Below are 17,844 nucleotides of genomic sequence, written 5' to 3'. Positions count from 1 at the left end.
GTGAGACTGGGGAGTAATAGACTGATGTATGAGTGGAGGGTGCTTCCAGCGGCAGAGCTGAATATCATCACCCCATAAGCCCCCCCGTCAACACACACACCTGCACATTAAGACAAGTACATTTAGCATTCTACCAGACACAGAAAAATGTATATTCCCACTTTAACCAAATGAAGGCAGTAGATTTTTCTCTTTACATACAGTGCCCTTTATTTTTGCTGTAGACTCATAATATGTGGGCTGCGTTTGACATCAAAATATCAAAAGGAGGCCAGAGAGCAGGTATTTATATCTGTATCGGACACACAGCCTAGAAAATAGTACCTTTTGTCTGAACCCACTCATTTTTCATCTGAGCAAAAGTATTGGAACATGTGACTGACAGTTGTGTTTTGTTGGCCATGTATGTCCTATTCAGTTAGCAATTTTGGGGCCCGAAGCCAACATAGCCTTGCACGAAATGAATACGGCGTGAACAGAATGAGAGAATAACGTTTCAGATGTGTGTGTCACAATGCCAGATATTTCTTTTTGAACAAAAACAACCCGAACATTATCACAACAAATGTTTGTGTGTGTGTGTGTGTTTCAGAGAGAAAGAGAAAGAGACTGTGTGTTTGTACTGAGGCTGAAGATGAACAGTCATAAAGTGTCAGGAGGAAGGCATGGAAATGAAGAGAAAACAATTGTTTGCAAAGATGACTTATGTTTATGTGTGTGAGATAGAGAGACAGAAACAGGGGGAGTTTGTGTTCAAAGAGAGAGCGGGGGTGTTCATGTGTGTGTCAGAGAGACATTATTTAGACATGAATACTGTGAAGCAACTAAGGTGTAGAGTGCTTCAAAATATGTACGTATTTCTAAATAATTAACCATAAATAAATAACCATTTCATTACTACAATCTCACACACTCATCCCCCCACCCCCACATGAACACCCCCTCTGTCTTTGAACACAAATTCTCCCTTTGTCTGTCTCTCTGTCTTTGTCAGACATAAACACAAATCACCTTTGCCAACTATTGCTTTCTCCGCATTTCCATGCCTTCCATGGGAGAGAAGTCAAATGGAGGTGTTTCATATTTGTACAAATACATAATGTGGATGCTCATTATCTTGCTGAAGTCCATCCATGTTGTTCTCCATGCTTTTCATTGCATAAATGTCAAAGAAATAAAGTCCCACTTGTTGCTGTAACTTCTCACGAGACTACACACATAGGCGAGGTGTCGCAGCACCAAATTCTGCATCATCCCGTTAGCGGACTGGAACTCCGCTCACAGGCTGCGGTTGTTAGCGCCTAATGCATATAAAAACACATAAAATATGTACCGCTGATTTTAGCTCATGCGCAAAACTGGCAGGGGTACAAGTTATATCGGGGTCCATATTTGATCAGATACCGGCTCGTTGACATTTTTAAAGAATCTTGAGACATGATGTAATGACGCAATATATTTGTTGGCGTCCTCTCGCCGTTTCCTCTTCTCTGAACCGCTCTCGTAAGTTTGCTTCATTTTAAGTAGCTTCACACTTAGTTTCTCACGAAGGCGCATTACTGCCGTCATCGTGGAACAGTCCATTGTAGTGGGGAAGAGAGGGGCGGATAATATAAATGTAGCTTTCAGATGGCTTTCTTCTTTGTTCTGTTATTTGTTTGTTTAGTAATGTAACATAACTGTACATGAATATACTTGGGGGTGCTGCTGGCTGTGGTGGCCCTGGCCCATGCTGGTTGGGGTGGGGGCAGCTGGTTGGGAGCGCCCTACTCGTTGGGGCCCTAAGGCAATTGCCTACTTTGCCTTAATAGTAGGTCCGCCCCTGGTCCTATTACATTGCTTATTCAATCAATAAATATCATTGAATGTCTACCCTGAGTTTCAGACAGTGGCTACACCAGAAGATGCAAACCACTCATTAGCAAGAACAATAGGAGGGCTAGGCTGTTATTTGCCAAAAAAGTACGGCATAGGTGTCAAACTCAAGGCCTGAAGGCCAGATCTTGCCCACCAAATCATTTTATGTGGCCTGCGAAAGCCTGGAAATTATGTGTGTCAATAATGCACTTCACCTTTTTTGTTCTTAAAGTATTTGTTCTTTCATTTTTACAGAAAAAAATGTATTGTATGCAGTTCTTTTAAACTTTAATATTATCTGGCAATTGTGTAATAATATCATGAGGCAATTATACATTTCTATTCATATATATTGACAGTTAAGCCCTCTGAAGGCAGCCATAACTGCAATGTGGACCTCAATGAATATGAGAAACGTCTGTAGTACAAAGATGAGCCTAACAAATTACGAGATAAAAGTTTCATGGACTGATTAATTTTTGAGGCTCATCTTTACTTTTTGTCAAATTCCAGCCGGGTCTTTTGACCTGGGGGTGGCAGTAGAACAGGACCCGGTTATTTAAAACTTGGTTATTTTAACCACCGGTTAACCCAGTTAAATTCTTATCCCGCCATTAGCAAACCGACTGTTAAATATGCGTTGCTCAAAACATGGTTAAAGTCTCGTAGTTAGAGTCTCTGCATAAATGTGCACAAACATGGAGAATTCTTAATACGTAGCACTGAATTGATTTGTAGCGGTCAAAATTAATTAGTGGTCGGCCGTATTTTATTGTGTTTGGATGAAACATAGAAAAATGGTATGCTTTGCAGACTAAAGACAAACATAACAGTTTTGGTAAAGCGATCACTCGCCACACCAACCTTTATTAGGCCCATTTAATAAGGATGGATGAGTTTATTCTGCGTGCCGTCTTCTCTGTGCTTTTCTCCCAGGCTCCCCAGTGGCTTGCTAAATGAAACTGCACCAGACGTGGTTAGAACAGTACACACACACATACACACACACGCGCCCACTAACTCAAGTGGAGAGAGCAATGAGGAATGTGCAATTGCTTGGCAGTGTACAGTCTGAGGTGTTGTCCATTGTTACTATATTGGTTCTATTGGAGGACATACTGTATAGCATATATACTATTATAATGTAATAATAATATCCTATTTTTGATATAGTCATCCTTGTAAATATGCTTCCCACCTTTGATGCAACATGTTAAGCTGTCATCAAATGAAATGATGTTGTATAGATTTATTGATTTGCTTTTCTGACTATCGACGCAGTCCTCACTCTTCTTTTCCCCTGACGTTGCACCGGTTCATAAATCAGACTTTTTTACACTTTGGAAAGCTGCAATGCACTCTGTTAAAGAGGACTGGAGCCATGTGTTTGATTTATGAAAGCTTTTGCATGTTGGATGACATCCATCCATGCTGGTGGTCATGCAGTACTTGCTGCACTGCTGACTTCTTCCTTTCTCTATTCTTCATGAGGTTGTACATCGCTGCAGATGACAACAGTTATAAACATATCGTTAATGCCTCTCTGACAGTGTCAATCAAAACTAAACATTGTTATCTGTCTAGAGCATTTTGCATGAATGCATTATTATGCAGGTGTACCTAATGAAGTGCATGCTCCCCCTCCCTTGTTTCTGTTTTATCCTTTTTCACTTCACTCCCCCTTCTCTCTCCTCCTCTCCCCCTGGGCAATGTTTTCAACTCAATTTAGCAAATGTAACTCAGTATTGATTATTATTAATATTTATCATGCTTGGGAACATGTTTTCCTCTGGTGCTATTAATCTCCCCTGTTAATAAATGTCTGCGGCAAGCCTCGGCACCGGGGCCTCTCGGGACCGGAGGGCCACGGCCCACAGCAGGAAGCTATGCGCTGTCTTCTATTTGCCTGGAGGCTTGATCAGACCCAAACGTAAACACACACACACACACATGCACACACACAACTGGATGCAATGCCTTGAGGCCTTTTCAGTACAAATAACACGTCAATATATCAGCTGTGTTGTTTCAGTGCATTACACAAACGTGCAAGCTGGCAGGTGAAGGCATACAAAGCTCCAATCTGCTCTTCCTTGACCAAATGCATTCAAGCTTTGTTTTTTGTTTGAGAATGTAATAGATAACACTTTTTTGTTTTGTATCAGTTGCAATAGATGGCTTTTTTTGTTTTTTTTAGTAATGAATGTCAATACAAACAGAATATGGACTACAAGGAAATGAAGGAACTATGTCATTTAAAAATAGAAAAACAATCCAAAAAATAAACAGTGTATATAAAAAAGAAAGCAAGATCTTATGAGGATAAAGATTTGTGACAAACAGTTGACAAATGGCATTATCCAAGAATTAGGTTAGAATATTATGAGAATAGTGTGATTTTTTTGCAAGAAAAAATGAATAATATACCTCATTTTCCCCTGAAGTAATCCAACTTTTTTCTCTTAAAAAATATGATTCTATTCTCATAAAATTTTGTTTTTTTTTCTTAAACTATTAGAACATTTTAAAAAATAGTTTGATTAACTATTAACTTTATTGTCAGATTTTTTTCCCCGTTTCTTTTCATTCTGGCCTGAATAAACCTTTCCTGAGATGTACAAGTACGACATTTGAATGAGTTCCCTGTGCAGTACATTGGTGATTTTACCATTGCAATAATGCCCATTAGTAATGAGCTGTCCTTATTGTGTACTTTACACTTTTATCACTTATGTGTTTATACCTGTATAGTATGCAGTCAGTTATATAGTCACATATTAAATGCAAAAACAAGTGAACAATGTTAAGTAGTTAAGAAAGGAACCATGATTAATGTCATTTGCAAACGTATGGCTGTACCTGTACTGTTTATTGTTTTACTATCGCCGAATGCCTGCTGTGAAACAGTAAAACAACAAAGCTAGCAGTGGCTGAAGTCTTTTGCACAGTACAGTACATTTATATGGAACAGGCATCTGTAGATGCTGCGTTTTGTCACTCATCTCCTCCGTTTGCGTCCTCCATCTCTTCATGAGCTCACTTACTGTGAGGAAGCCTGCAGTTGGGGCGCTGAATGTTGCTTGGAAATGTTCCCTGGTGCTTTTACAAGGGGAAACAGTGTGGTGTTTTCATTCGGAGTGGCTTGCTGCTATTGTAGCCAGTTGTGCCCCCATTGCACTCTCACTACTTCCATGTAAACACACACAAAACACACACCTTACCTCTAACCAGTGCCCTCTTTTCTTTTTTCTTTTTTTTGGCTGCCTTGTCACATGTTTCCATTTTTATGTCATTTTAAATAAATGGCACCCCTTTCACTCACAAAAACACACATAAGCTTAATTTGTTTGAGTATTACATCTGCATTTCCAGTACCAGTATCACCTAGTGGCCAAGTCATGTAGTGAAACCATGTTTGTCCGTTTTCCTCTGCACCGCAGCTACTCGGCTGCCCATGGCTCTACTTGCTATTGAAACTTTGCCATTGGGTACTACTCCAAGTGGGTGACATGAACCACTGCTGGTCGCTCATTTGTCGAGTAGATTTTGTCTGTTGCTGTGTCTTATCTTTGGTCACTGCAGTATTATACTCCACAGTCTCCACTTAGCTGCATTGTCCCTGTTTTCTTGCTCCTCTTGAGTAAAATGTATGTCCTTAACGTGATCAATTGCATAAAATAAAACGAATACAGGAGACCCTTCCATTGTTGTTGTTTGGCTTTCTCCTACTGAAGTGCTCACTGTGTGTTGTGCAAAATTAACCAAATTTGTGTATGCAACATATTGTGCCAGGTATGCTTTATTGCTGACACGCTGACCTATAGGCGAGTGTGCCCATCAAAATGTTTGGTCACTTATTCTTCACTCCATTTTTCATATCTGTCATAATGTACACTTTTTTCCCCCCTTACATTTTCCCCCATATTTAGAGGCAGTGAAGGATTCTGCACAGTTTTGACTTTTCCCTGGATAGTGTCTTTTCACCAGTGGCAGGCTTTTCCTTTTGAATTGAACCAGATCAGTTTACGGTCAGACAAAGATACAGTCTGTGTGTGTGTGTTGTAGAGGCAAATAGGACGTGTGCACTTTATGATGGCCGTCATTGGCGCACACGTCCTATATTTCCAGCTCTGTTTTATTTGTTATCTTAGCCACAACCATGCTTTTGCAAGCCATGCACCTGGCTCTGACTGCTTAAACTACTGTTTTAGGTCTGTGGTCTGCACAGCTTTTTATGCTTCTATTTCTGCCTGCAATTACAATAGTTTGATTGTAATTTCACAGAGATTCGTTGTTATTTTTTAATCGCTCCCAATGAGTGCATTTGGTCCCATTTAGAGATTTCCACCGTACAGTGAATCGTGCTTCTGAGCTTGGGTTCATAGTGTAGATTATTCTGCGGGCCACATGTGCGTGACGTACACAAGTACGTCCATGCAGACAGCAGAAAATGACTCAAGATCTTTATCTCTGTGCGTTTAAGTCTAGAGAGCTCTGATTAAACACAACCGCACAACAATTTGCCTGTTGTTGAAACCTGCGATCAAACTGCTGATTTTCAGCCCCGTGTCAAGTTAATTTGCCATGGCAACGCTACAATTTTATCAAGATTTAAGATTTTCTCCTTACCTTGCAACTGCAGTGGAACCTCCCGAAAGCCACAGTTAAACACAATCTCTTTTGTGATGGTTGTCGTTGTTCCTAATTTTAAATCACATTTTGCATCGAAAATAATGTATCGTGAATTAATTGAATAAGCTCGAACTGCCACCATCATAAAGATGTAAAATTACTTCAGAGGCATTTTTTAAGTAACATTTGAACATTCCTAATTGTCTTACAAGTGTAAACAAGAAAAGAATAACCACTATATAATAAAACAAAAAGAAAGAAAAATACTCACCATATGAAGATCCCTGACAGACACACAACGGATGGGGAATAGGAAGTTTTTCATATAATTATACTCTAGGACTGTTTTATAGGTAACTGCCTTATAACTGTTTTTATAGGTTACATAACAATCCACTTCGTAAAATGTATTTGTGTACTTAGTGATATTTCATTATTTTCATTGCTAATATTATATAGATTAGCCAACCCCCTTTCCAGTTCCCTTTCTGCTTCAATGGTTATCATCACACTTTTCTCGTTACCTCACTGGTACTCCTCTGGAGTAGCACAAAAAAGCCAATGAAAAAGCAGAAGTCACTTGCTAGATAGTGACTGAGCTGAAGTTATACGGCATGTGTGCATATCTTGCATGATCATGGTTTTAATTCCGTCTTTTGTTTGACTTTTGGTACGTACAACTTTGGAGGATTCACTGTATTTTTATACAATTGTATTGCTTTGTTTTATGTGCTCTGGGCTGATTTTTCGACTGCATGTCATCTCTGTGGCATATCTTGCAGTTTCACAGCATTTTGCAGCAATTACATGATACGCAACGCAATCTGTTCTCACATGTGTTTAAAGGCAAGTCAGAGCTCCTTTAGATGCAAACAGATGTGTATTTATGCGGTCGCCTGCATCTGTGCTCGTACCTGCCCTAAAATCTTTGTTATTGTATGCTGTGCTACAAAGCAAAGAGCTTATGGCTTTATGGCGTGCATTTAGAATTTATCAACAAAATGGGATGCCTTCATGTGGCCTGCGCCCGGCTCCCCGGCAAAGCGGCGTAGTTTTCCACTGGAATAACAGCCAGTGAACAAGCAACCCATTGTGACCACAGCCAACACAGGGACCCCCAAGGTGTGAATTAATGATTGACCCCTGATGTAATCAGGATAAATACCTGCCCATGAAAGAGAAGGAGATGGCGTGAGGAGCAGAGAGAGAAAGAACAACATCAGGAGCCAGGGAGAGGAAGGCACTATCTAGCCGGACTGTTTTTTTAGAAGTCCTCTGGGAGGCGAAGCTAACATCTCTTTTTGGGTCGTCTGAGACTCAAAGCTAACATTCACATGTTTAAAAGCAGCTCAGTCGTCAGTTTTTAGACTCTTTGTCTCCTCCTCTTTGTCTGCTCTTTTTTTATACTGCAGATTTTTACTGTCTGGAACGTTGCTGGTATAACATGATCAGCTTAAAGCCTGCCCCTAGTGGCGTGTAATTCTATGCTTTCTTTTCAAACAGCTTTACTTGTACGAACTAAGAAAACTAACTTTTTAAAGTTTTGCTTTTATGCTTCAAGAGTCTCAAGCGTCTTTGTTTAATATCAACTTTTTTCCGTTTAACGGCATTGTAATCTCATGCCAAATCAAACTTTATTGCTCATTTTCAGTTATGAATACAGAACAACCCTGCAGAGAAATGCTTTGTTGTGTCCAGCTGACGAGTATACCGGTAAGTAATGCAATTTGAGGCAAAAATTGCAATATATAACAATGCATGTAGGATTTAATAGTGAGAATATACATATAGTGCATATAATAAACGGAGTAAAGTTGATAAATTGTATACACGTCCCTCACCACTTTGTAAATTAATTTCATGTTTTTTTCAAAAGTATATGAATAAATAAATAATGTTTTTGCATATTGAAGCAAATTTAACTTTTTTTTTGCCTAAACGAAGCATTTTTGAGCTTAAGAAAACAGGCTACTGCTGCTGCAGTAAAGCTAAAACCCAAACTTATTTACTATCTACTCTTATTATGTCTACTATATTGGGTAACACGAGTGTAAAGGTGACTAACTTCGAAAATATCCCATTTACAAATAAGTAATCCTACTTCGTGGAAATTCACTTATCACGGTCGTGTCTGCAACCAATTAAGTGCAATAAACGAGGCATTACTGTATTGACAAATGTGCAAATTTGATGTAAAACTATACTATGAAATTACAATTTCTCTTCACAAAGGATGTGAAAAACTCAAAGATGCGCATGATAATATTTTTCTTTTTGTGCATTATGGACATTGTACATTCAGTAAAGTCATGTGCATTTTTATGTCCACAGGGGCTCTTCAAGCCAAATAGAATTTATTCAATTTTCCAATGCTGTTTCTGCTTGTCAAAATTGCTCTCAGTGGGTCCACTGCCAGAGAAAGGCGGGATAGCAAAGGGTGGAAAAGAAAGTGTTTAACTGCCCCAAAACACTTTTGATTGTACAGTGGGAGCCGTGGGCCTGCACCCAACCTCCTATGAAACAGTGATCATTAAAAAAAAATGTCTTATTTTCCAGTCTAGAAAAATGGCCGAATGACGCAAAATCGGTCATAAAAAACTTTATGTGATTCGTTTTCTGGAGCTGCATGGAGCGGCTGCACAGCTTTCTCTTCCAAGCGTTGAGCAGCCGATCTCCTGTGCTTTCCTAGTTTCACGTTTCGCATTAAAAACTTACATGTCAGTTAATTTAACAACGTTCACAGGCCACATCTGTCAGTGGGCAGGAGGCCAAATGTTTTCAAAGAACAAAAAAGGATGATCTGTACTGCAAATGAGCTCCTATAATTGCAGTGAAGTGTTTGATTGGATTCAGTCCATCTCCTAGCACTTCCAAAACAGTACTGAAACGTAACCTCTGCATTGCACTTATGACTGATGCATTTCAAACATCTATTGAACTAAATAAATAGTTTAATAATAAACCCATTCCCATTTAGCAGCCATAACTACAACCTGGGAGGGGCTTACAAGCTTGGCATGAGCCTACATGGAGGGAAAGTAGTTGATTAGAAACACTCCTGATGTAATTTTGGGCCTAGTGAGCCAAATGATTGCCAGCCGACATGTTTAGATATTAAAAAGACTGACAAAAGACATCAAGTTCTGGCCAATGAGGGAAGAGTAAAGATGATGCTCAAGGAAGGAAAGTCATACAATTAACAATTAAAAAGCACTCGGAGAGCGCAAACCTCCACCGAGCGCCATAGTTCCCCCCATATTGTGCTTTACACCATAGGTATGGTAAATAAATAAATAGACCTACATTTATTTTATCTGTTACATATTTAGGTTCTAATGTGAAACGGTAACACGTAGCATAAAATTGCTTAGTGTTTATATATATATATATATATATATATATGTCTAGTTATCAGAATGGCTACAAATGCTACTATGCTAATGCTAGCAATGGTAATGTGCTAACTTTAGCATGCTAACACCTACTGTAGCATGATAGTGCTAAGTCTTTATTTAAGTGTCTACCTATGAAAATGGCTAAAAATGCTACTATTCTAATGTTAACATGTTGCGATGCTAGCATGTTAAAGATAGTATGCTAACACCTAGCATGATAGGGAAGGCTAAATGTCCTGAATGAGTTGAGAATTTTGACTTTGGAACGGTCTGGATTGGTTGAGAAAGTAGTGAGAACTTTTTAGATCAAAGGCATTTTGCATTCAGAAAAATCGGAATGTCAAGAAAAGTGGGAATTCTTGGTATGTGGAAAATGGCATGAATGTCCTTAATTAGTTGAATGCTTTGATGTTGGAACGTTTGAATCGCTTGAGAAATGTGGAAGTAGCTAGAATTCTTTAGATCAAAGGCATTTTGCGTTCCAAAAGAAAAAATGTGGGAATTTTAGTGCTGTGGCCAATAGCATGAATGTCCTGACTTTGTTGAATGAGTTCATATTGGAATGAGGTGAATCGGTTGTGAAATGTGGTAATAGTAATAGGTAATAGCAGTTTTACGGAAAAGTGTGAATTTAAGAAAATGTTATATTTTGGATCACCCCCAAAATTGAATCAGTTCTTTCCATTCAGAACTTTTCACGTTTTGAACACAGACAAACACACAGATAAACGCCGGCAAAAACATCATCTCTGCGCTGGGCTTGCGCTTTGCGCTGCGCTTGGCGGAGGTTGTCAAGTTCTTCTTCACTTTGTGCATCCCTCGAACTTGACGAAAGGGCTTCAGTTGCTACGCTGAAGAAACTGGATCCACTCGATGCTTTGCTTTCCTTAAGTTTATTCAATGTGGTTCAAATCATGAGTTTTCATGCACATTAAAGTTTTTCACTGCACAGCACAGCACAGCACAGCACAGCACAGCACAGCTGAAAACCTTCAAAAGAAGGACAAACATGTAACACAAAGTCAACGTTATATTGCATTGCAATATATGAACTAATTTCTATGGCAACAATTTAAATTATTTTTTACCACTTTTACTGCTATTTATTAAATTATTTTTTACAATTTAACATTTGCGTTTAACTTAGTCTTGTATTTTACATAATGCTTGTTTTCTCAAACTGTGGGATCAAATAAAAATCTATTAAATAAATACCATGATTTAACAAACATTTAAACAAGTACATTAATGGGCAAAAGAAATATTCATAATTTGTATTTAATGCCCTAAACATGCTGCTCGTACCTTGGCAAAATTACAATCAAGAACTAATCAATCAATTAACCAAACATGGACCGCCGCAAGCCCACATGTGCCACAAACGATTGGCAGCATTCTTAATTCAACATCCTCAACAAAATAAGTACAGCGAGCACACGCTTTCAATTCATTTATATTCTTAATTCACAAATGAGGCACGCACCATGAAAGAAAGTCAAGCCGTGTGCAGCGCAGGCTCATCACAACAGCAGTAATAAGACTTTTTAGAGAAGATTTCAGTTTCTTACCGGCTGCCTCTTCAGACTTGTAGCTCCACTTGCACAAAGTTTGGGGGTAAAGTTCTAATCACACCAACTTACCACACCTGTTTGCAGCCTTGCCTGCTTAAAAGGAAGTTGCATGTCCTTGGTGCACGCCCAGGTGTGCTGGTGAGTCTAACTTCCTGTCCTAACCAGATCTTCTGTAGCAATTATAAAAATAGTTTTTACAACTACACTAACGAAAATCTTATTTACTTAAATAAATAAATATTTATAGCCTTATTTATTTATTTATTTATTTATTTATTATTATTATTTTTTCTTTCCTTTAAGTTTTATAAATTTTAGATAAGGTATCTTTCAATCACTTTTTCCTGTCTCATGAATTGATTCATTCCCGCTAGTTTGACTTGACAGAGGTCATAAATAGCTGTACAGTATGCAGACCCACGTAGGAGAGAGCCATCAATGTTGTAACACTTAAAAAATGTTAATGTTTACATTGAAAACTGTCAAAAAGTAAGTGCACTGTAACTAAATGTTTTAGTATAAGTTATAGCGGGATGTTTTCTGGGGACACAGAGGTTCCACATGTCACTCCCTGAGACATACATTACTACATACTCATATATTTACAAAACCATCACTGGCCCAATTCCAGTCCAAAAGAAGCCAGGAACATATTTTTGTTGTATTGTGTTTGGTTTTGAAAAAATTAAATAACTGTGTCTCGGAAAACAGGCAAAAGACAGCATAACCTACAGAATATACAGCAATTGTTTATTATTCAGCTATATGTGTCCTGTGTATGTGTAAGGAATCTGTAAGATTGACAAGTTTTTAGTAGGGCTGTCAAACTACAAACAACAAACTAAATAAATGTCTCTAGTCCGTTCGTCATTGCAACGACACTTCCTCGTTGTCACTAGACAGACTGCGAGATGCATTCACGGACACTCCGAACATCACATCAACGTCTTTATTGTGCGTGTATGTCTGGTCTAAATCGGGTCACCAAAACGGTGCCCAAGGGAACCAGGTGGCCCCCGAAGGACCACATGAGTCGCCCGCCAGCCTGTTCTAAAGATAGCTTTTACTTGCGAGCTGCATCAATTTTTTTTGGTTGCTATTCTTGGTTAAATCACACATACATGAAAACTGGACATAACATCGTAACATCCGGCTGATATGGTAGCATTCATGCTAATCTCCTTTGCAGTTCGTCTTTAGTCACATTAAACCACTTCTCCCTGAAGAATATCGACATATTTTATGAATTTATGATTGGCCACAGTCATCATGGATATTCCCGGCCCCGAATAAGCGGAGGAAAATGGATGGATGGTATCTAAAGTCCATGATGTAAACATATATTGTTTTCGGAGGAAACCCCAGATGTCGCTACTGCTTTCCTTTGGGTTTTACTGTGGTCAAGGTCAAGAGTAGATTATAGAATACTCTTGCATGAAGAGTAGATTGCAGACTATGTCTTCTTACAAGTCTCTGTGTATGTTCTCAGATGACAGTGAGCCAGTGGACAGCATGTATGACACAGAGGCCGACCTTCCGGGCTTAGCGGCTGGTGGCATTTGCACAGACAGTCCAGAAGACGATGCAGAAGACGGCGTCCTCAACATGTCTCCCCTGCCGTCACCGACTCCCTCCCATCCAAATAATAACCACCACCACCTACTGCACCCCCACATCTACAGCAGCAGCCACCATCACCTCCACAACAACAACAGCAGTAGCAATGACCAGGACTTCACCACACCCAAGGAAGGCTCGCCTTATGAGGCACCCGTCTACATTCCAGACGACATTCCGATTCCCAGCGATCTGGAGCTGCGGGAATCTTCTGTGCCAGGTGCGGGCTTGGGCGTTTGGGCCAAGACCCGAATCGGTGCTGGAAAGAGGTTCGGTCTGCACAACGCAGGCAAAGGCAACTCCTTTGGATGGGAGGTAGGAACGAGTTTAGCTTCTTTGTGTACTATTCCCTTCTTCATCTTTCTAGTAACTGTCCCTCACCTTTGCCTTCTTCTGTGTTATGGCCCTACAGATACAGTAACGGTATATGATATTAAATGAAGGATGTTGCATAGTCACACAAAAGAGGGCAGAGTAATACACTGAAGAGGCAGAGTGATGAATGAGTCACTCTGCAGTCACACATTCACATTTCCAGCAATCACTGTTCATTCACAGGCATCTATCTCATCATCAGAGCAGGAGCCAGATCCATTTGCATCCCCGTCTCGTGATTGGACCTCATCTTTGCAACTGTGCACACACACACATGCTAAACACACTTGTCTACATATTTAGCTGCACAGCATTGTCAGATGGAAAAATCTCACTGATTAGCGGAGGTATCAGCTTTTCTAGGCGTCGGCCTGTGTAGGCGCGCTCATTTGGTCACGCCACCCGATATGGAAATGGAAGAAGCGTGACCGAATGTGATGGCGGCATATTGCACTATTAATTTTCATTTTGACATGTCATTAGTGGATATTGAAGTTGCTTCAGTAAGCTTGTTAAGAAAAGAAAGTCAGATAGTCTCTGTCTGTCCTTTTCTCTCTCGTATGGCCAATCAGACATGAAATGCTCTGACCCTGTTTCTCATTTTGCTGATTTTATGTAGGGTTCATAACGTGATCGTTACTGGCACTGCTCAGGAAAGCCTCCTCCACCGAGGCCTATCGATCTATTTGTCTGTCTCTCCATCTGTCTGTGGAGCCTCTGTGTTCGAACACATACATGGGAAATACAGTGGAACTTCGGTTAGCATCATTATCTGGTCCAGAAGGTCAGATGAATCGTGAAATACACGATAACTGAACACATTTCCCATAACAAATGATGCAAATCCAATTAATCTGTTCCAGACACCCAAAAATATAAACACAAAACATCTTTTTTTATGAAGAATAATTATAGTTTTACATGCAGAAGACTGAATGAAGTGGGTGTGGTTTAACCAGTAATGGGTGGGGCTTAAATCAGTACATTATTTTTAGTCTAAAATTGACATGGATTGATCAGAGGTTGCTATATTTATTGTTTATTATTCAGCTATACTGTATGTGTACTGTGTATGTGTGTAAGGGATCTGTAAGACTTTATTATTTAATGATTTTTTTAATGACCTGTGTGAAGTTGGTGATTCATGCAAACATCCAGTGATGGCAAACAAGCAAATAAACTCAGCCTTGTTCACTGTAGTTTTCTCAAAAGCACCACGTTTAGTATTACAAGCAAAGTTTTCCAAATGACTTTATATCACGAGCCAAATTGGAAGCAAGCAGATGAAAAAAAACAAACAAAAAAAAAACACGGCAGTGCTCCTCTTTGACTGCAGCCTGCAGCAAGTCTGTCTACGTGGGGGCAGTCACCGTGTGTGACCGGCCAATCACAGCGTGAAGAGTGAATAGAAGTTACCCAATGAGGATTTTCCTTCATCGCAATTACGGATAATGACAAGCTGTACCCGTTTCATGCTCGTACTCTGCAAAAATGCAACGGATACTTGTCTAAAACGAGTATCAGGCTCATCCCTACAAGTTATCGTGCGGAGGCCGTACTTACACGTGCTCCCCGCGTATGGTGTCCTTACTCACTCGCATGTTACAATTGCGTGCAAGTGTGATGAGCGGGAGTTTTTCCGCCCGATGTCGGGGGTTATATATAGGACGACCTTCCGAGGTTCTCCTGCTGCTGCTGCCTCAAGACGCTGCCTATTCCACTGCAGAGACTCTGGGTTCTGATGTTGCAAGAGCAGCTTCCAGTGGCAGCGCAGGAGCTTCTTCGCTCCTCCTCTCCTCTTCCTCTCTGGCCCTCTCACCTTCTTCTGTGTCTTTGGCATCTTGGAGATGAAATGTTGGTACTCTTCCACTTTTGTACTGTATATACTGCAGAAATCAGTGTGCACAACGTGCGTTGTAAGTGCAGAGCATCTGCTTACTCGGTACAGTTCTGCATGCTCATTGGGCAGTTGAACTGGGGAAGTGCCGAGTAAGCACAGGGGGTGCACTTATCACGTGCGTGCTCATGGAGTCAGTGCATTGTGCACTCATTGGCTGCAGAGGCCACACGCATCACTGCCCGACGCAGCCCAAACGCAGAAGTTCTACGGCGTGTCTGCGTGCTCCCAAAGCCATACTGTGGCGATACTCACCACATATGAATCCCCAAATTTTGCCCATGTTTTTGCAAGTAGACAGCATGCACTTACAAGTACAGCGGTTTGGGACTGGGGCTTTTGTGATCTCGCTTTTGGTAAAGACTCCTTTATTCCTCGATTTCTTCACTTTTTCACACAGGGCCAGCAGGTTTGGATTTTTTTCCCCCCTTAATAATAAAAAGTTTCATTTTAAAACAAAATTTTGTGTTCAGTTGTCTTGTCATTGAGTAATATTTAAATTTGATTGATAATCTGAAACACATAACTGTGACAAACATGCAAAAAAATAACCAATCAGGAATGGGGAAAACACTTTTTACACTATTGTATATTAAAAACGACACAACACCATCTTAACATAAATAAGAAGTGACAATAGTCTTACTTTTTTGAATGGGAGTTCATTTACTTACCTGTAACAAACATGTAACATGTAATGTCACAAAAAAGCCAAAGAAAAGTAAAAACGTTTATTCCATTATGAGGAGTTGTAGTGTGTCGGTGATTAAAGCACAGCGGCGCATACACGCTGTGCGGCCGTGTGCTTGGCTGCACAGTTTCCTTGCTTAATATTCATATTATGCGCCGCCATTCACGGTGCAAAGGGCACCACTCCAAAATGACACTAGCCTTTTTTTTGTTTCTCCTTGAGAACTTGATTGTTGAATATTCATTAGCCAAGGTTTAGCCAACTTTATTTCTAACATGATGTACTCACATGACAAATAACCTAGCATGTGCACACAGTTATCCTGACTTTCGTAAATAAATATATTTCACATTATGTTTGGTGTTATTCATTGATAATAATTTTCGAAGTAATCACTTTTTAGATGAGGTTACTACTCCGAGGTCCCTTCTGTTTCCATTCAAGGTAAAACATGTGGTGTTCGCTCCTCAACCGCATATGAGGGATTGATCTGTCTCACCTCCTCAGTGTTCCTTGGATGACTGACTGTGGTTCAAGCTCTATTATTGCTTCACATATCCTGTCTGCTTTGGGGCTGGATGCCTTCAGGGGCTATCCTCCTCCCAGACTCTTATCACAGATAGTCATAACAGTCAGCCTGTTGATAATCATCTACAGACTCCCAGAGGAGACCCATGCGCCCCCTTTCGCCATCTACTCATCTACTGCCTCTGCTCTTAGACAAATAGACAGTCTGGGCAGTGAGAGAAGTGTGGCAACCTATGTCAGGAAAGATATTAAGAGAAATGTGACGCTTGTTCTGTAGGACAAGACACTTCTCACTTTGGAGATATGCACAAGAGGATGTATAACCATCATCAGGCTGATCATATACAATCTAAATTATCGCATCACTTATAGGTAATTGTGATGCTAATACAGACAGTAGTCATTTCATGCATTGAATGATTCAGTATGAATGTATAAAGCAAATAATTTCCCCAATTCTAAATTGTCCATAGGTATGGATGTGAGTGTGAACGATTGTGTACCCCGCCTCTCGCCCAAAGTCAGCTGGGATAGGCTCCAGTATACCCCCGCGACCCTAGTGAGGACAAGTGGCATAGAAAATGGATGGATGGAAATAATTTGCCCTGATTTGTCATAATTTAACAGATTTAAATATCTTTTTGTCTTGCAGTATTTCATATTTAGGGCCATTTTCACAGGCTTGAAGAAGACATTAATTAACTTTAAATATTTTTCTTTCTACTTTTCCTTCTTTTTCATAATAATGTTATATATTTGAAATTTTATTTCAAACTAATTGTGGTCAATATATGTGTAAATAACTGACCATATGTGTATGTCTCTATATGGCATATATATCCATTCATACAATATATATTACATAACACTGTTTTCATGTAAAGAAAAACAAAAAACAACTCATTTTTAAGGTGCGGTGGTTTTTATTTTGCTGTGGTGACGCGCCACGATCTATTACATGTAACGGAAACCCCGTAATAATAAAATATTAGAATACGAAAGCATTTATATTTCATTATGTGGATTAGATTAGATTTTCACATGTGGATTTTGTTATTTTTCATAAATGTGCAGTTCTTTCATGCACATTTAGGTAACGTGCTTCGCTTAACAAGTCATACTAGTGTAAAAATGTGTTAACCACTGTTAATTGTAAAACTAATGAACGACTCAATCAATGACAAAGGAGTAATGTGTACTTTGCCTTCTCATGCAGGCTTGTATACCATTCTACCACCATGGCTCTGTTGCAGAGGTGGTGAAATCTTTCATTATTTGTTA

General features: G+C 39.7%; 1 protein-coding gene across 11 annotated transcripts in view; it reads left to right on the top strand.

The window, feature by feature from the left end:
- The window catches only part of prdm16 (PR domain containing 16), a 235,503-nt gene that overhangs the window by 60,998 nt on the left and 156,661 nt on the right, over positions 1-17,844 (top strand). For all 11 annotated transcript variants that reach the window (XM_054756461.1, XM_054756281.1, XM_054756993.1 and 8 more), the window contains exon 2: positions 12,945-13,387. In XM_054756461.1, coding sequence (XP_054612436.1) covers positions 12,945-13,387 — 443 coding nt within the window. The remainder of the gene's footprint in view (positions 1-12,944; positions 13,388-17,844) is intronic.

This window comes from Dunckerocampus dactyliophorus, chromosome 1, assembly GCF_027744805.1.
Source record: "Dunckerocampus dactyliophorus isolate RoL2022-P2 chromosome 1, RoL_Ddac_1.1, whole genome shotgun sequence".
NCBI lineage: Eukaryota > Metazoa > Chordata > Actinopteri > Syngnathiformes > Syngnathidae > Dunckerocampus > Dunckerocampus dactyliophorus.
The sequence above is the reverse complement of the archived record's forward strand: the minus strand, read 5'-3'. Positions and strand labels throughout refer to the sequence as shown.